Here is a 20,202-nt window from a genome sequence, read left to right on the forward strand (position 1 = left end):
TCTCTCTCTCCAGGAGGCTTATTTGGTACCAATTCATTTAGCCAGCCAGCTACCTCCACAAGCACTGGCTTTGGGTTTGGCACATCAACAGGAACATCAAATAGCTTGTTTGGAACTGCAAGCACAGGAACCAGCCTCTTCTCATCCCAAAACAATGCCTTTGCACAAAATAAGCCAACGGGCTTTGGGAGTAAGTAGTAAATCTTTGGACTTCTGCCTCTAACAGTTTGATTTTCTTATTGAATGTGTTCTGTCTTCCCCTTTTCCCTGTGTTCATCCACCCCCCTTTTCTCACCAGACAGCAAAAACATGGAGAGGAAAACTTCAAAATGTATTGAAAAGTTTAATAGGCTGGAAGGGAAGGGGTTATGTACATCTCTCTGAATGGAAGTCTGAGGAGGACTAGTGTTTAAGGAATATGCAGAGGAAGAGGCACCTGATACAGAATGGCCAGAGAATAAGATGAAAGGCCAGGTCAGAGTACTTCATAGGTATCAAGAAGGAAGAATTTCAAGGAAAATGTGTGTAGTCAACCATAATACATATCAGGGACACCTTCTTCCTTTGTTTCACTTCTGGTTTGAAGAGACTAATGCAGAAATGATAAGTACTGGGTGTGACATAGTTATGTCTCCATTCCTTAGCCATGGCCAATTTGTTTAATTGGTGGCTTCTTTCTCTTTAAGTCTAAATGCGTCCCAGGGATACTTCACACAATTCTTTGAGGCAAAAACGTTGCTAGTTGCACAGGTGTGCCCTGTGAGTTGATGCCATTCTGCCACTAGTATGGCAGAATGAGTAAGTTAATCAGCTATCATTATTTTATAAAGGGAAAGTTGTTTGAGGGAATGTTGAAATATTTAACCATGATGGTATAAAATGCGTTCTAAAATACTCATTCAAAAGAGATGTGGCTGTTTACTTTAAACTGTGTTTTAGGACATGTTTTAAGAAAAGAAATAGTTGACTGCTTGTGAGAAATCAACATTCCTCTTAACTTGGTGTTAGGATTTATTGTATTGGCAGATAACTTTGTATTGCTTACTGCTATTTCTGGTACAAAGAAGTCATATTTTATATTTAGAAAAATATATTCCTTAGATAGCAGTTACATTCTCTGTTACATAATTTGTTTAAAACTCAGCTTTAGGGAAAAGTAGATTTACTTCTGTAAATGATCAACATGCCTACTGATTTTTCTAAATTATTTTTCTGGGTGAAATTTTGTATTAACATATGTTTGATTACCCTAATTGGACCATTTGTATGTTTCAATGTTGTGATAAGACATTGTCAGGAAGACAAGTTCATTCAGCATATGGTCTTACCAAGAGAAATGAGATAAAATATTTGATAAAACAGAATACTGTTTCTTTCAGTTTGTTGTGTGAGTATGCCCAAGAAGGACTTTATGGACACTTAGCTGACTAAAAGATTCAGATTTTGTTTTACTTCCGAGTTTTGAGCCTAGAACTTAACTCTGTGTGTGTGTGTACGTGCGCGCACAATATCCATTTGAAAGTACTTGCTTGAGAGATTTGAAAGTAATGCTGCTCTAATGCCACAGCCCAATTCCAAGATAGCTTACAGATTCTTAAATTCTTTACTGTTACCGTCCCATTTTTCTTTCTAATTTATAGATTTTGGAACAAGTACCAGCAGTGGGGGACTTTTTGGAACTACAAACACCACCTCTAATCCTTTTGGTAGCACATCTGGCTCTCTCTTTGGGCCAAGTAGTTTTACAGCTGCTCCTACTGGGACTACTATTAAGTTTAACGTAAGTATTTTCCAGTCTTTGTGGAGTATTTTTGTCTCCTGTATATTTTTTTGCAGGATGAATTATAAAATTTCCTCTCTTTCCAGTTAAGCATAGGTTAGTCTCACTCTTCCTGAAATGTGTTAAGAACAGTATCTGGTAATAGTTGTAAATCCCATGGACAGAGGAGCCTGGCGGGCTACCGTCTGTGGGGTCCCAAAAGAGTCCGGTATGACTTAACAACTAAATAACAAGACAGGGAAAGTCATGAAACATAAATCTAGATTATAGTTTATATTTGAATTATAATCAAACTAGTTAAATTTGTATTTATAAGGTTGATTAAAGTAGCTAGTATCAGGAGTTCCCTGATGGCTTAGTGGTTAGGATTCCAGGTTTTCACTATCATGGCCTGGGTTCAGTCCCTGGTCAGGGAACTGAGATTCTGCAAATCATGCCATGGCCAAAAAGGGAAAAAACTAGTACAAGGTTCAGCTTGTATTTACAGAGTTCATAATTGACCTTTGAATGGTCAAAAATTCTTTATAGAAATAAAGAATGATGGGGCAAACTGTAAAAATCACTGAAAGTAAGGACTCTTTAAGGAGCTATATGGTATATCTCAGTATTCTATGTGCCAATTAGAAATAAAATTTTTGTTGCTGAAATGGCAGATTGAGGCAATAGAGTTTAGTGTTTTCTTCAGCTTTTTTGAGAGAATTTGGATAGAGAGAATGAAAGATTTTGTTTATGAAAATCTATGGACTACCACTTGATGTAAGATACCACTTGATGTGATTGCTTGGGAGATACTTAGGATAGGCTGGCACTGCAGTTAGCCTAATGGAAATCTCTGGCAAAAATAGGGATTGGAAAAATTTGTTAAAATTTACTCCAGAAAATAAAGAATTTCTTAGGCAAAGTAGTGAATTCATATTGCCGAAGTTAGAGTCTTGAATTTAAAGTTAAATGTAAGTGATAGTGAAAAATATTGTCTGTTGTCTCTTGGAAAGTACAGTAATTGAGAAAATGTCATTATAAGTAGGAATCTTTAGTTACTAGTACCTTTGCCTCATAAGCTTATAGGAGGAAAAACCAGGCTTCCATATTTCTTAAATCCAACGATAGTCATAAAGCAGACACTTCAGAGCAGAATAGGAATTAGAACTCAGAAATAGAGGTTAAACGTATATATTGGGTAAATTGGATAAAGCTTTCCATATGCATATATTATTAAGTATATTTTAGTAGATAAGTGGATGGCTTGGTTATGGGATTAATCTCTGGGGTTTTTTTTGTTGTTTTTTTTCTCTGAATTTTGGATAGCAGTTACTGGGATTGACTTATGCAATAACCTTAATAAAAGGTGAGATTAGAAATGCAGAGTATTTAATCAAGTGCTGTTAAAACTGTCTTGTTCAGTAAAAGACGTAGGGGACTGGTTATAGAGTTCAATAGTTGAAGAATTGTGTCTGGGAGAGTAGGGTTATAAAGCTTGAACTTAAACATTTGCTTTAGACTTACAGATTTACTTTTATCTTCCTTTGCAGCCTCCAACTGGTACTGATACTATGGTTAAAGCTGGAGTTAGCACTAACATCAGTACCAAGCACCAGTGTATTACTGCTATGAAAGAATATGAAAGCAAGTCACTAGAGGTCAGTAAAATGCATTACAGAGTATCACCCTAACCTTTTGATTCTATTAGGGAGCAGCTTTTTTAAATGTTTCTGATTATGTTTTAGGATTTATGTAAAAAACTAACATCAACCAGTTTTTTTTTAATTAATATATTATTTATCGGTTATTTTAGACAAGGATGATATTCAGCTTGTATGTACCAGTATAGTTTACTAATAGTCTACTCTGATTGATAGCATTCTTTAGCATAGTACGTTTTACTGAGTGAATACGTCCATGTAATCAGGCTCCAAATCAAGACACAAATCATTACCAGCATCCCTAATGTCCCCTTTGGCCCTGCCAGAAGTCACAGTCCTCCCCTCCCAGAGGTTACCACTATCCTGACTGCCCATGTTTTGCCCATTTTTGAACTTTATATAAATCTTGTGTGCTCTTAAGTGTGTCTGTCAAGATTGTGAAGTTTATCCATTTTGCATGAGGCTGTTCATTATGGCTTTGTAATTGTTTGTTGTACATTTTAACTGTCATCTCTGATTGTCTTCTGCATCCCAAATTGTGCTTGCTTCTTTGGAGTATACAGAAACACACTTACTTGTGAGACAGAACTCTTAAACTTTGTTGCTACTTTTCCTAAGTTTTCTGAATTTCTCAGTATCCTCCATCTTTTAATCAGCTAATCTTCACATTTGGGCTGTAAGTAGATAGGATTATTGTCTAAATGAAAGTATTATTGTCTATAAAAGAAAGTTTAAATGAAGATGTGGTTGGTTGTTTGGCCTGTAGTTTTCATGGTAATTATGGTGTGGATTTTAATGTCCATTATATGCTACTGAAAATATTTTTCTATAATTATAATAAGTTAACTATTCCATAGTTTTCTGTTTTTTAAATCATGGTTCCTATTTGAACATAGAAACTGAATACTAAATTCGAATCTTTAGTCTCCTAAATAATTTTTTTGACTGTGAATAGATTTGGAAAATGTTTTCCCTTACTCTAGGAGCTTCGTTTAGAGGATTATCAGGCCAACCGGAAAGGCCCACAGAATCAGGTGGGAGCAGGTACCACGACTGGCTTGTTTGGGTCTTCTCCAGCCACCTCCAGTGCAACAGGACTCTTCAGCTCTTCCACAACGAATTCAGGCTTTGCATATGGTCAGAACAAAACAGCCTTTGGAACTAGTAAGCACTTGACATCATATTGGGCCCTTTTGAGGAGAGATGAACCACTAAAAGTAATACATAATTGTCATTTTTGTGTCTAAGTGCTATGGAGAAAAATGATTCAGGGGTCCTGAAGAATAGGAAATATCTGATATGTCTGTATGGGTGGGGAGAAATAATAGTATTAAGTGTATATGGTTAAGACGGGCTTCACTGATAGGTGAAGTTTGATCAGTGACCTGTCTGAAGAAGATGAAAGATAAAGCTATACAGAGTTCTGGGGGAATTCCAGCCAGAGGAAACTAGAAGTCTAAAAATCATTGTGCCAAATAGGAGAGAACAAGGGGAGGTACTGGAGGATGTAAGGAACTTCATAGGGCTTTGTAGGCCATTGTCAAGATTTGAATTATTGAGTCTGGAAGCCATTAGAGGATTCAGGTAAAGCACAAGATTATGAATAAAGGATCATTCTGAAACTGCTGTATTAAGCATGTTGAATGGGGGCAAGGGTGGAAACAAGTCAGTTAGAAAAGCTGTTGCCCTATCCACATGAAAGGTGATGGTGACTTGAAGAGAAGGGTGCTGTAGTGATTGGTAAAAATGCCAGATTCTGAAACAAGTTTGAATGTAGAGCTGAGGAGATTTATTTATGGATTGATTTGATGTGGGATATGAAAGAGGGAAGTCTAGGATCGTTACTAAATTACTTTATAAAAGTATTACTTTTGTGAAAGTAATACATATATATGATATAAAATTCAAAAAATACATCACCAAACATCCTTTTTTTACCTCTAGTCACCAGTTTGCTTCTGTTTAAAAACAAGCAGATATTCTTCTATAGAGATACATATATAAATGAATACATATTTAAGTGGCGTTTGTATTCTTTTCAGTTTTGGTGTTCTTTGATTTAAATTAGCCACATATTCATTAAATGCTACTATTGTGTTGTATCCTATGTTGGATACATTGCTATAAAGAGACAGCCCCTGTTTTGAAGAAAAACTTACTCCAACAAGGTTAAAGTACCCAAAGATAAGTGTGTTATCTTTGTAAAAGAGACAAAAAGCTGTCAGCTCACAAAGGAAGATTACTTAGCCCAGACTGGGTTCTTAAGATCAGAGTATTATTGTAGGAATTAGTCTGAACCAAATCTGGAATTAGGTGAAGGAGGATGAAAAATGAAGTGGTTATCCAGTTTGAGTAGTAAATGAATTTAGGGTAATTTAGGTATGTAATCAATAGCAAACTATTGCAGAAACTAGATACTGTGAGGCTTGGCATTCTGCCCAGCCCCCCAACCTTCCCATTTATTTTTTCTTGAAAGGTACAACTGGATTTGGAACAAATCCTGGTGGTCTCTTTGGCCAGCAGAATCAAACTACCAGTCTCTTCAGCAAACCATTTGCCCAGCCCACAACCACCCAGACCACTGGTTTTTCCTTTGGTAATACCAGCACACTAGGACAGCCAAGCACCAACACCATGGTAAGGAAACAGGTCTTGTTTGTAGAGCTAAGTAATGAGGCTTCTATATATCTGTCATATAAACTTGGAAAAATGGCAACTATTATTAATATTCTAAAGACAACTGACTATTTTAGGATATCTTGTAATCTAGATCACCTTTTTCAGGGTCTATTTGGAGTAACTCAAGCCTCACAGCCAGGAGGTCTTTTTGGGACAGCTACAAACACCAGCACTGGGACAGCATTTGGAACAGGAGCTAGTCTCTTTGGGCAGACCAGTACTGGATTTGGTGCTGTTGGTTCGGTAGGTTTTTACAGTTCGCTGTAATCTGAAGATGTATATAAAGCTGCTAAAGGAATTTCTAAGAAAAATTTGTCTTTTGGGAATTTCCTGGTGCTCCAGTGGTTAAGACTTGGTTTCACTGCCTGGGGAGGCAGTCCCTTGTTGTAGAACTAAAATCCCATAAACCACATGGCACAGCCAAAAAACAAAAAAAAAACCCCACCAAAAAAAAAAAAGAATGCTGAATTTAAGAAAAGCAAAATCTGTCTTTCGAGTATTTTGGGGAAGTAATATTGTATGACTTGATACTGATAATAACCGAAAGCTATTTAGTACCCCAAAATAGGTAACTTTATAATTGGTTTATTTTCAGAAACTAGGTTCTTATTGAAACTTCTTTGTTTCTTCTGAACTAACCACTCCCATTGGTTAAATTGTGGAGTCTAAGTTGAGAGGCTTTTGCCCTTAAAATCAGATAATTTTAAATTCCTGTTTCTAAAAAAAAAAAGAAAAAAATCCTGTTTCTACCTTCTGTTTTGGGTGATAAGTTGGTATCATATTTGTTAATTATATATTTTTGGTGTTGATCAAGTTACTAAAATTTTATTCTTAAAGTTTTCATGCTGCTGGAGGCTTAACAATTTTTTTTTCTTTTTACATCATTTAAGGAAGACATTACTATTTAGGAGTACACTTGACTTAAAAAACAATAGTAAATACCTTTTAAAGAAACTAGGTGTCTATATTATGTGTCCATTACAACAAGCTTTGGACTCTAGTTTAAAAAAAAAAAACAAAACACCAAATCATGTGGTGGTTTTCATGGAGATTGAAATCTGTTATATCTTATTTAAGGTGAGAAATTGAGAAAATTATCTTTAAAAAATGCTTCAGAAAGTTCTTATTTTTTTTAACAACTTTATTGGGGTGTAATCCACTTGCCGTACAATTCACCCTTTTGAAGTTTAAAATTCTTTGGTTTCTAGCTTATTCACAGATTGTGCGACTATCACCATAATCAATTTTAGAACATATTTGTCACCCTAAAAAGAAATGTCATCCCCATTAATAGTCACTTCTCGTCCCAGTCAGTTCAGATCAGCTGTGTGTGTATTTACCTATTCTGTGTATTTCCTGTAAATGGAATCACATCTTTGGTGACTGATTTCTTTTACTTAGCATAATGTTTTCAAGGTTCATCCATGTTTTAGCTTGTTTAAATTTTTTACTGTAACTTTCTGCTGGCATATTCAGTACATGATAACATTTTTGTTACCAGGTAAAAAATAATTTGATTGCCTTGTTACTTTTTTTTTTTCTTTGTCTCACTGAAATACTACGTTTGGTGAGGTGTTATCATTAACTTCTCAGGCTAGGAGCGTTCTGTTTGTTAATCTTGCTCAGATTAGATATTTTTCTGAGAGCCATTATTCATCCTTCTTCATACCTTTTTCATAAAAATTATGACATCTTCTCTCCCTTACCACAGACCCAGTCCAGTATACCTGATTATCTATTTACTGTTTAGAGTACGTATTACATACTACTTAAAATTTTCCTGTGTTGTGTTCTTTTTAGACCCTGTTTGGAAATAACAAGCTTACTACGTTTGGAACCAGCACAACCAGTGCTCCTTCATTTGGTACAACCAGTGGCGGGCTCTTTGGTAACAAACCAACCCTGACTTTAGGAACCAATACAAACACTTCCAATTTTGGTACATATAAAAAGCAGGTTTGACTCTCTTAAAGTTACACTGACTATACCACACATCATTCTCCTGATTCATATTATTGGGAATATTTTAAAATTTGCAGGTAAGCTCTGACTTGATAGGAGATTACCAGAGGGAAAAGCTTAAACTCAAGGACTTGGGTTAAGATGCCTGGAAGAGATATAAATTGCCTTAACTTATATTCTTTGACTCCCTGCTTTGGATAAAATGGAATATTTAATGGATGCAGTAGAGGTATCTTGCAGAATGTTGGTTCTCTGATGGAGGTAGATTATTTTCAAAATAAGAAAACATTTTCGTTGGATTACCTCATCAATAATTGAGAAACAAAAAGTGAAACACATTTGGTTGAGATAACACATTGTTTTAGACCAAGTTCTTTCACACAGGAAGGTAGTGAACAGATGAGATTTGATGATCCTTTTTAAACTTTTTATTGTTTTGTGTTTTGTTGTTTTTTTGAGATTTGAGGATTCTTATTGAAAGTTGAAGCCTTTCTGATTTGAGGGATTGTTCAGTAATTTTCCTATAGTTGGCAAAAATGTTTTATTTTGAATACATATTCATGGGAAAAAAAATTGGACAATAGCAGGTAAGATTGAATGACAGAAAAACAAACTTTAAACTGCTCTTCAGAGATATGCTGGAAATTTTTTAATTTGTTTAATAGAAACTTTATTATTTTAACTGTAACTATCTAAGTAAGTTTTCAAACAGTTTCACCATATTTTGAGTTAAATCAGTCACGGAAAGTTCATTTCATTACCAAAGGAAATAGTGATTGAAATACTTCTTTAAAGTATTTCATGTACCAGACATAACATTAGGCTCTGGATATCTAGTGGGAGATGAGTACAAGCATATCGTTATTTGCCTTAAGTCAGCAGTTAAATTTTTTCAGTGAGTTTTTTAAATGATCTTGTATTGGAAAAAGAGGCTGCATTAACTATCTATTGGAATGGTATATGTTTTCATAGAAAGGAGCTATGTGAAGGGGATAGATAAATCTTTGTCAGGTACCAGTTCTTAAATTAATGTATTAATACTTGATTTGATTTTTATAACCCCTTTCATTGTTATAAAGTGAAGTGTGAAGAGTGAAGTTGTTCATTCACTCCTAGTAATGCTTATCATTCTACGTATAGACATTCTACCTTTTTGTCTGTACTCTATGAAAGAATGGTCTTGAGACAGTGGACTTGGTTAGCATGGATATCAGTTTTGTGTATTTGTTTCTTATCTATGAAATAAGATGAGAAAGATAACTTAAGGGTTAAATCAGTGTTTTTCAGCCTTTTTAAATCACTGTCACTCCCTTTTCCCCAGGGATCCTTTGTAGACCTTTTTCCCCAGGGATCCTTTGTAGACCTTTTTCATGCTCACCTCATGAAATTTTAGTACCTCGTATATTCTGTGTTATTTGTTTATGTACTGTGGCTCTTTGGAAGACCATAAACCATTTTTAATTGATGATAATTGCTTTACAATATTATGTTGGTTTCTGCCATACAACAACTTGAATCAGTTGTAGCCCTCCCTCTTGAACCTCCTTCCCACCCCAACTGCATAAACTATTTTATCTATAATTTTTTTCTCCCCCTTAAGAGGTAATTTTGCTCCCTTTGAAAATGAATGTTTTTTTGGTAGCACACTTGATGTTCTGAATTAAATATATTTTCTATCTGACAAGGTATTTGTGTAGACTACTTAATTTGGAAATGAAAACTCTCATCTTTATTTGATGTGCCTCACTAACTTATGTGCTGAATTGTCCTTTTTTTTTTTTTAATCCTTAATGCTGACCTAGTGCCTGGCATAGAGTAGGTGCCCACTAAGAGTTTATTAATGAATAAGCCCTGAGAGGAAAGACTCCCAAGAAATACAGATTGCAGGGTGACAGGTTTTGTTTTACTCTTGGGTGAACTTAATCATTCCATTACCACCGTAGAGGGATCCAGATCTAAGTGAGACTTTCTTTGTATTCCTCTTGTCTTGGGAAGCTGTCAATTTGATGTTGTGGGCAGAGATATTCTTCTGATTTGGAAATAAGTCATATAACAAATCTGGAATTGGAATAAGGTTGCACAAAGATTTGTTGCATTGTTATATCATTGTTCGTTGCATGTTACCCAGTATGGGATTGTGTTTCATTATGGTAATGATAAATCCAGAGTTTAAAAGGTTGGAATACTTGCTACAATTGATGTTGCCACACCCTTAAGTCATTCTTTAGAGTCATCTGTTCCTTTTCTTAGTAATTATTCCTAACAAGGACTAGTTTAAGACTGAGTATATGACAGTGTCAGTTTCTGAATGAAAGGAATAGTTTAAGGAGAGAAATTACAGGCAGGATGTTAGCACTGGTGAGCAAGTTAGGTTGAAGATCTTTTGAGTATTGATCTTTTGAGTGTTCAATTCAGTTCAGTCTCTCAGTTGTGTCCAACTCTTTGCGACCCCATGAACCGCAGCATGTCAGGCCTCCCTGTCCATCAACTCCTGGAGCTTTGAGTAAATTATTGGTTATTCATGCTACATGGGTAAGGTTTGAGTTATTTGTACATAAACATCTGATTTTTTTTAAGCTTTTAAAAAAATTGATACATAGACATTACATTTCAGATGTTTAATATAATAGTCAAATATTTGTATATATTGTGAAATGTTTACCACAGTAAGTCTAAGTAACGTCTGTCATCCATAGAAATTTTTTCTCATGATGAAAATTCTAAGATCTCCTACTCTCTTCAGTTCAGTCGCTCAGTCGTGTCCGACTCTTTGCACCCCCATGAACTGCAGTGCACCAGGCCTCCCTGTCCATCACCAACTCCCAGAGTTTACTCAGACTCATGTGCATCGAGTCGGTGATGCCATCCAGCCATCTCATCCTCTGTCATTCCCTTCTCCTCCTGCCCTCAATCTTTCCCAGCATCAGGGTCTTTTCCAGTGAGTCACTTCTTCACATCAGGTGGCCAAAGTATTGGAGTTTCAGCTTCAGCATCAGTCCTTTCAATGAATATTTAGGACTGATTTCCTTTAGGAAATTCAGGGCTCCTTTAGGATGGTTTAATCTCCCTGTAGTCCAAGGGACTCTCAAGAGTCTTCTCCAACACCACAGTTCAAAAGCATCAATTCTTCAGCGCTCAGCTTTGTTTATAGTCCAACTCTCACATCCATACATGACTACTGGAAAAACCATATATACCTACTCTGTTAGCAATTTTCAGATATGCAGTGCAGTATTTTTAACTATAGTCAGCATGCTATGCCTTAAAATCCCAGGAGTTATTTTATAGCTCTAAGTTTGCCCCTTTTGACTCTCCGTCACCAATTTTGCCTGTCACCCACCCTCTGCCTCTGGCAACCACTGATCTGTTCTCTGTATTGGTGAGCTTATTTTTGTTGGTGGTGATTTTGTTTTTTAAGATTCCACAAATAAGTGAGAACACTTGTCTTTGTCTTGTGTCACTTATTTATATTTGATTTTCTTTGCCTTGCTTAATTCACATAGCATTATGCCCATAAGGTCTCCCCATTTTACACAGATGCAAAGTTTTCTTTGTATTTTGTGGCTAAACAATATTTTGTTACACATATATACCATGTTTTCTTTACCCATTCATCCACTGATATGCACTTAGGTTGCTTCCATATCTTGGCTATAGTAAATAATGCTGCTGTGAATATTGAGGTACATATTTGTTTTCAAATTAGTGTTTTCGTTTTCTTTGGGTATATACCCAGGAGTGGAATTGGTGAATTGTATGGTAGTTCTATTTTTTAATTTTTTGAGAACCTTCCATACTATACTGTTTTCCATCATGGCTGCACCATACATTCCCACCAACATTGTAGGAAGGGTCCCCCTTTTCTCCAGAGTCTCACCAGCACTTATTTTTTTTTATTGTATGATTTCATTTATATAAAATGTTCAGAATAGGCAAATCCATAGAGACACAACATAGATTGCTGCTTGCCCTGGGGTTAGTGGGGGTGTTAAAGGGATATGAAGAGCAGCTGCTAATGAGTACTGTACTGGGTCAGATAGCACCCCCCACCCCCAATTTAGAACAAAAATGTTCTAAAATCGATCATGGTGATTTTGCACATCTTTGTGGATATACTAAAAACTAAAAATATACTAAACTGTACATTTTAAATGGATTAATTTTTTGGTGTGTGAATTACATCTCAATAAAGTTGTTATTAAAAATATTTAAAACTATAAAAAAATACCAAAGAACGAACAAGGTCCTTGAGTAATCCCAACACAGAGAACTTCCACTTTCAGTCAGTATATTAAAGTGTGACGAGGTTGAGAGTTAAATACTGCTGCTGCTGCTAAGTCGCTTCAGTCATGTCTGACTCTGTGCGACCCCATAGACAGCAGCCCACCAGGCTCCCCCGTCCCTGGGATTCTCCAGGCAAGAACACTGGAGTGGGTTGCCATTTCCTTCTCCTCACCAGCACTTATTATTTGTTGTCTTTTTAGGTAGTAGTCGTTTTGACAATGGTGAGGTGATGTCATTGGCTTTGATTTGCATTTCACTGGTGATTAGCTATGTTAAGCATCTTTTCATGTACCTGTTGGTCATCTGTATGTAGTATTTAGAAAGACGTCTGTTCCTGTCCTCATTGCATTTTTTTAATTGGATTTTTTGCCATTAAGTTGTGTGAATTCTTTATGTAGTTTTGAATTTTAGCCACTTATCATATATATGATGTGCAAATATTTTCTCCCATTCAGTAGATTGCCTTTTCATTTTGTTGTAGTTTCCTTTGCTGTGCAGAAGCTTTTTAGTTATAGTCCCGCTTATTTATTTTTCTTTTGTTGCCTTTGCTTTTAGTGTCAGATCCAAAAATCATGATCAAGGCAGATATAGAGGAATTTACCCCCTATGCTTCCTTTTAGGAGTTTTATGATTTTAGATCTTGTGTTCAGGTCTTTAATCCATTTTGTTTATGGTGTAAGATAATGGTCCAGTTTTATTCTCTTATGTGTGGTTGTCCAGTTTTCCCAGTGCCATTGGTTGAAGAAACTGTCCTTTCTCCATTGTGTATTCTTGGCTCTTCTGTTGTAAATTAACTGATTGTTGATTAATTGTTCTTAATTTTAACTTAAAGTTGTTTTGAAATAACTGAGTTGATAAACCTTTGTCAGTGAGAATCTGTGGAAATGTGTGGTATAAACAGTGTAAGTTGGGACTTATTTCCCTCCTGTGGGTTTGAGGTAGTTCACAAGTATCTTGTTTTCTGCTGTTTATAGGACTGGAAGATCTTTTTTGGTAAAATTTTAACTCAGGAAAACAAAGAACATCTCCAGTACATATTCTGGTTTTTTTGTTTTGTTTTTCTTTAAAGAAAATTGATTGTGCTTGAGCAGGCAGTACTCCATTTTTGTGGCATAGCTATTAAGACAATTGAAAAGATTTAATGAACGCATGAATTAAATATATTGGAAGTATGTCAGATTACTTGCTTGGATTTTTAAATGACATTAGAAATACGTTTTTAAAAAACTTTTAAATTAAAAGTTTTTTTAAAAACTTTTAAAGTTTTAAATTAAATTAAACTTTAAAAAAAAGTTTAAACTTTTTTTCTTTGCATTTTTAATTTAGATGTAAATTCAAAACTGGCATGACACAGTAAAATATTCTTAGTTGGTGACACTGATATATATTCCAAAACACTTTATTCTAATGTGTTTTAAACTTGTTCACCTCCATGATACCTTTATAAAAGACTTCAAATGTTTCATAAGCAGATCTTGATGGCCAGTGGTTAGTTTTTCCCTCTTATCAAAAGAAATTAATGGTATGTTCATTAGCTGTTTTGTTGATGTTTAGCTCCAAAAGGAGCACAGAAGTTGTGGACATATGTGAACAAAAGAGAAATAATAGCAGCAGAGGTGTGATATGTACATGTCTTTGTGGGGAGACCTGTGGATTTTAGAAGGGAATCACAGGATTTTCTTTAAACAGTGGGGTCTCAGTGAAAGGATGGTTTGGTTCAGCTCTCCATCACCTCTGATAATGAAATAATTCAACTCAAAGTTATTCATAGATACTATTCATTATCTCTTTGTAACTGTTAGCTAGCTGAGTCCTTGCGTGCTCCTATAAGCTGATTGAATTTGACACCATTAAAGCTTCTCAATGTGTGATTACAGCCACACATTACTATCCATACAAGGTCCATCTGTTCAAAACAGAGCCTGCTGTAGAGATTTTTATAGGTAATCTTCACTTAGCGAGAATCTTTAGGTTCAGTGAAGTGTCTTGGTTGACTGTCTTATTTTTCAGTGAAAATTTGAGGGAATTATTTTTCTTCTTCTATTAATTAAGCATGAAGCAGAGAATGGAGGCTTTGAGAGGACTTTTCTCGTGGTCCAGGGATGTGGGTTTGATCTGTGGTCAGGGAACTAAGAATCCCACATGCCAAGCTACAACTGAGACCTGAGGCAGCCAAATAAATTAACTAAATTTAAAAAGAACAATGGAGGCTTTGAGTCTTACAAAGGGAATGTTCCCCAAGCTCAAGCACAATCACTTTGCTTTAATATTGGGTATTATCCTATACTGAATTAAGTCTAAAATGTAATTAAGTAAATAGGAAGACTGGGGTCTATTTATGGTTATCAAAAACAATTTTTAAGTTAAATTAGCCTGCCATTTAAGATTTCTAAATGCCAAAAAATGAAAGGATGTAAAACTTACGGTCAGACTGCTTTGTTTTAAATTCCCTTGTACAGGAAATTGAGAATTGTGTTAAAGTACAGTCTGCTCACTCTTGTGTCCTCCTAGGATTCGGCACAAATACCAGTGGGAATAGTATTTTTGGAAGTAAACCAGGACCTGGCACTCTGGGGACTGGGCTTGGCGCAGGATTTGGAACAGGTAAGGGATTGTACCAGGAGACTCAGCAAGTGACACAACTTGGCTTTCCACCTGCTGGAACTTAAGCCTTCGTTTCATCATATGTATGAAAATAAGAGGCCTATAGATTTTCATTTTCACAAACGGATTTATAAAACATTCCCATATGCTTTATTTACCGGGCTTTAAAACACTGGCTCATTTATCTTAGAAGCTGAATATTCATTCCTTTTCTACAAAATGTTCTCTGATAGTCCTGGTCTCCCTGGGATTTTCAGTACTTAATGTGAGACCTGTCAGTATGATGACAAGTCCCTGAGACCCTGAACTGTTAGTTAAGTAAGCTTTATTACCCTAATAATAATGCAGCAGTAAGAGCACATGCTGAAATAATTAACATACAGATTGAGGTTTTGCAAGGTCTGTGCATGCTTTTCCATTCTTCTCACTGTGTTATAGAGCTAAAATGTCAAGCCTTTGTCTCCATTCCTGCCATTGATAATTGTTTTTCAATGCTTTTGAAGACGTTGTTCCTTCTACCTGCCCAGCTGTTTTAAACAGTTGGAGAGGGTGATGGTCATAAAATGAGTAAGTGCTTACAGGGTAATTTAAGCATATAGTTTTGTCTACTTCCCCAATTCATCTGACCATAGGTGAGTCACTTAGTTGCAAATCATGTATTTCTGTGGTCTCTGCTTCTATTGTTCAGTTATCTGTCATCTCCTTTTTAATAGAACCTCATTTTGTACTCTCTGAACTGTTTCCCTTTGTTTTCTTTTTAAAATAAAAGATATAAGGTCTTAAAAAGTCAGTAACAGAAGTAACATGAAAAGCCTACACTTTTCAGTAGTGAAGTAACAGCTATTGAAAGTTTGGCATGTATATTGTCAGACTTCTTTATATACACTTTTCATATATGTGTATACACACATGTATGTTTGTATGCTGTATGTGTTTGATATAGAGAATTTTTGTGATACTCTTGAAAGGAAGCCATGTCCTATACCAGTGTTTTTTAAACCAAAGGCTGAGATATATCAGGTGATATAATATTAATGTAGTTGATTGCAACCAGCATTCTTTAAAATGAACTAGAATTTAAAAATCATTGTATATTGCAAGGTTAAATACTGATTTAACTTTTAGTTTTATATATGTGTGTGTGTTGGGTCTCAGTGTGTTTCATATTATGTGCTGTGGTCAAAATGTTTCAAACTGCAAGCAGCTTCCTTATTCTGTATTCTTTGTTTGTTTCTTTTTTTTTTTTTTTCATTTCCCATGACATTTTGGGCATATATTTTTTCTTTGGGTTGGTATACGTAGATCTAACTCATTTCTTTAAAAATAAGTATTAAGTGTTCCATTGTATACATACACACACACACACACACACACACACACACACACACACAACACATGAGTAGTTACATGTGCCATAATTTGTTTGACTTTTCTCCTATTGATGGTCATTTGAATTATTTGATTTTATTAGCAGTGAGGTAGTGAAGATCTGTGTTATATAATTTTGTGTATGGAAGTGTTACTCTAGGATTGAATTGGGAATTGTCAGAAGATACACACATTTTTGAATTTTGGTCAGTCTTGCTAATCTTAATTTGCCTTCCACAAAGAATGCCAGTTTGCATTTTTGCTCATATTTTATAAAAATGCTCCCTTTTTCATACACTTTCCATGTTGTTTGTTTTCTTCATCTTTGTGTGAATAATAGTGAAAGGTGGTTCTAATTTGCACTGTGCTGATTACCAGTGAGGGATACCTTTGTGTATGTTTACTGGCTGTTTGCATCTTTCAGTTCTCTATTTATATTTGATCTTTGTTTATTGTTGATAATGTTTTATATATTGTGGATATTAAATCTTTTTGGTTGTATGGAAAACTTTTTGAGCTTTTGAGCTTCAAATTCCACAACATATATTTTGCAAGAAATGAAAACTGAAAATCTGTGGGTTTTTGTACAATGTGTTCCTTAAACTTAAGCAGAATATAACTTCTGACATCAGTGTTCTTGTCTAATCCCAGAGGAAAGGTTAGCTTTGGTTTGGGCTTTTTCAAGGTAGTTTTGACTCTTAATTTATGAACTGTAAACCTAAGCTTGGGTAAGGTGCTACTCCAATGTCTGTTACCAGATATTTCCACTCTGTCTTTATTGTTTAATTTTGTTTATGGTATCTTAATGTACCAGTTTTATTTTTATGTGGTCAAAAGTTGTCATTCTCTCCACTTTGGTTTCTGGGTCTTGCAGACTATGATTTGCAGTACTGTATTCTGTAGTACAAGATTATAAAGTGGTCTATAAGTCTTTTCTTGATGCTGTTGTCTTCTGTTCCACAGTAATGTAATGTCTCAGTCTTTTTCTTTGTTTGAATATATTTGGTTTTCCTTGAACAGTTGAGCCTCACAGACAGTGAATCTTATTTTCATTGCTGTTATATAGTCCTAATTGATGCCTTGCCCATAGAAACTAAAAACCAAATACAATCAATAAAGAACTTTACACCCCTAATCACAGCACCAATAGATGATGTAGGGAAACGAGAGTTGTGATCACTGAGTACACACTGTTGAAATTCTTTGATGGTTACATCTGCTAAAGCAGGCTTTTGTCTTTGAGAGGAATGTGTCTAGACACTATTAGGTATGCGTAGCCTCATTAGTGAATTCTGCATTGCATGATATCACAATTAGAATAACATTGTAGCTTTGGACTATGTTTTAGGGAAAGTGAAAGTTACTCAGTTGTGTCTGACTCTTTGCAACCCCATGGACTGTATATAGTCCACGTAATTCTCCAGGCCAGAATACTGGAGTGGGTAGCCTGTCCCTTCTCCAGCGGATCTTCCCGACACAGGAATCAAACTGGGGTCTCCTGCATTACAGGCAGATTCTTTAACAACTGAGCTATCAGCTATCATATCAGCAGTTGGAAATGTTCTTTACCAACATTTCCCATGTTTGAAGGAAACATTAAGCCTTTGACTGTGTGGATCACAATAAATTGTGGAAAATTCTTAGATGGGAATACCAGACCACCTTACCTGCCTCCCGAGAAGCCTGTATACAGGTCAGGAAACAACAGTTAGAACTGGACATGGAACAACAGACTGGTTCCAAATTGGGAAAGGAGTACGTCAAGGTTGTATATTGTCACCCTGCTTATTTAACTTATATGCTGAGTACATCATGCGAAATGCTGGGCTGGATGAAGTGCAAGCTGGAATCAAAGCTTACCAGGAGAAATATCAATCAGATATACAGATGACACCACCCTTATGGCAGAAAGTGAAGAAGAACTAAAGAGCCTCTTGATGAAAGAGGAGAGTGAAACAGTTGCTTTAAAACTCAACATTTAAAAAACTAAGATTGTGGCATCCTGTCCCATCACTTCATGGCTAATAGATGGGGAAACAATGGAAACAGCGAGAGACTTTATTTTTGATGGCTCCAAGATCACTGCAGATGGTGACTGCAGCCATGAAATTAAAAGACGCTTGCTCCTTGGAAGAAAAGCTATGACCAACCTAGACAGCGTATTAAAAAACAGAGATATTACTTTGCTGAAAAAGGTCTGTCTAGTCAAAGCTGTGGTTTTTCCAGTGGTCATGTATGGATGTGAGAGTTGGACTGTTAAGGAAGGTGAGCACCAAAGAATTGATGCTTTTGAACTGTGGTATTGAAGAAGACTCTTGAGAGTCCCTTGGACCGCAAGGAGATCCAATCAGCCCATCCTAAAGGAAATCAGTCCTGAATATTCATTGGAAGGACTGATGCCGAAGCTGAAAATCCAATACTTTGGCCACCTGATGCGAAGAACTGACTGCTTGGAAAAGACCCTGATGCTGAGAAAGATTGAAGGCAGGAGGAGAAGGGGGTGACAGAGCATGAGATGGTTGGATGGCATCACGGACTTTATGGGCATAAGTTTGAGCAAACACCAGGAGTTGGTGATGGACAGGGAAGCCTGGCGTGCTGCAGTTCATGGGGTTGCAAAGAGTTGGACATGACTGAGCAACTGAACTCAGCTAGCTAAATGGGTATTCTTATATAGCTTCTTGCTTTGAGTGATAGAGATTCAAACTCATGCCTCAACAGAAGTACATTTTCATGTAACTTAGGCCTTTGGGTACTTCATGACCAGTAGGCTGTAGAAACCTTAAATGTCCAAATACATAAATTTTTTGTACACTTAGATTTAAGTGACCAATCAGTATAAAATGTTATAGTATTCTTTGACATGAATTTTTTTTTTCTCCCAGTGTGCTCAGATTAAGGAACACTCATTAAATTATGGTGGGTCAGTTTCTTGTTTCACAGGGATAGTAACTGTTTCACAGGGGTATCAGTAGTATGCCATTTTCTTGGTAATTGCTTAGTAATATTACTAAGGGGTTTTAGTGTTTAATATTTTCCATGAAGTAGTGATAAGTTTAAGGGGGTGTGTGTGTTTTAGTCGTTCAGTTGTGTCCGACTCTTTGCGACCCATGGAGTGTAGCCTACCAGGCTCCTCTATCCATAGAATTCTCCAGGCAAGAATAGTGGAGTGGGTTGCCATTACCTTCTCCAGGGGATCTTCCCGACCCAGGAATCAAACCCACTCTCCTGCTATGTGGGATTTAGTAAAGGTTGTTAGACTAAGATATACAAAATAATCTACCCAAAGCTAATATGTTCTGACATTCTGATATATATAATTACATTCTGATATTCAGTAGAAGGTCTCAAAGGAATATATTTTTACTTATTCCTTGAGCATACTTGGAGTTTTTAAGAACACTGTTACCATGGTGCCCCCAGTATATCTTCCTTATAATTCCTACAACAAATCATGAATATGACACATTTCATAAATTGACATTATCCCATCAGAGTATCCCTCAACTTGTGTAAGTCCTTTAATTATGCATTATTATTATTTTGTAGGCTTTACTGAAATACAGTGATTTTTAGACTGTTTCATGATTCTTCCTTCAGGGCTAATGCAAATACACACCCATCCAGAACAGAAATTTTTACCCATTTTATATATTCAGGTTTTATCTAAGCTTTTATTTAGGGGTAAGGAGGTGTTTGTTACCTGGGGGGGAAAAAAGAATCCTGAAATGTTTGCTGTAAGCTGTGTCCTTTGAAGGAATAATATATTTTTAGTTTTTCTTCGGATTTTCACCAATTTCTAATGGGTTAAGTCTTATTCCCTGTTTCAAAACTGGGTTTTTAAAGATGAAATAATCCCATTGCTGTATTGTTATCTTCTTAACA

The 20,202-nt window shown here is 35.9% G+C and overlaps 1 protein-coding gene across 4 annotated transcripts in view; it reads left to right on the forward strand.

The window, feature by feature from the left end:
- The window catches only part of NUP98 (nucleoporin 98 and 96 precursor), an 86,733-nt gene that overhangs the window by 13,601 nt on the left and 52,930 nt on the right, over positions 1–20,202 (forward strand). For 2 of the 4 annotated variants that reach the window (XM_086340475.1, XM_086340477.1), the window contains exons 4-11: positions 14–190; positions 1,641–1,780; positions 3,310–3,417; positions 4,404–4,584; positions 5,897–6,057; positions 6,205–6,342; positions 7,900–7,987; positions 14,857–14,949. In XM_086340475.1, the coding sequence (XP_086196601.1) occupies positions 14–190; positions 1,641–1,780; positions 3,310–3,417; positions 4,404–4,584; positions 5,897–6,057; positions 6,205–6,342; positions 7,900–7,987; positions 14,857–14,949 (1,086 nt within the window). Of the gene's footprint in view, positions 1–13; positions 191–1,640; positions 1,781–3,309; positions 3,418–4,403; positions 4,585–5,896; positions 6,058–6,204; positions 6,343–7,899; positions 8,039–14,856; positions 14,950–20,202 lie in introns of all 4 variants that reach the window. The other 2 variants (XM_086340474.1, XM_086340476.1) reach the window with 2 other exon arrangements.

Source organism: Bos grunniens, chromosome 15, assembly GCF_055505025.1.
Source record: "Bos grunniens cultivar Pamir isolate PY7600 chromosome 15, Bosgru_T2T1.0, whole genome shotgun sequence".
Classification (NCBI taxonomy): Eukaryota; Metazoa; Chordata; class Mammalia; order Artiodactyla; family Bovidae; genus Bos; species Bos grunniens.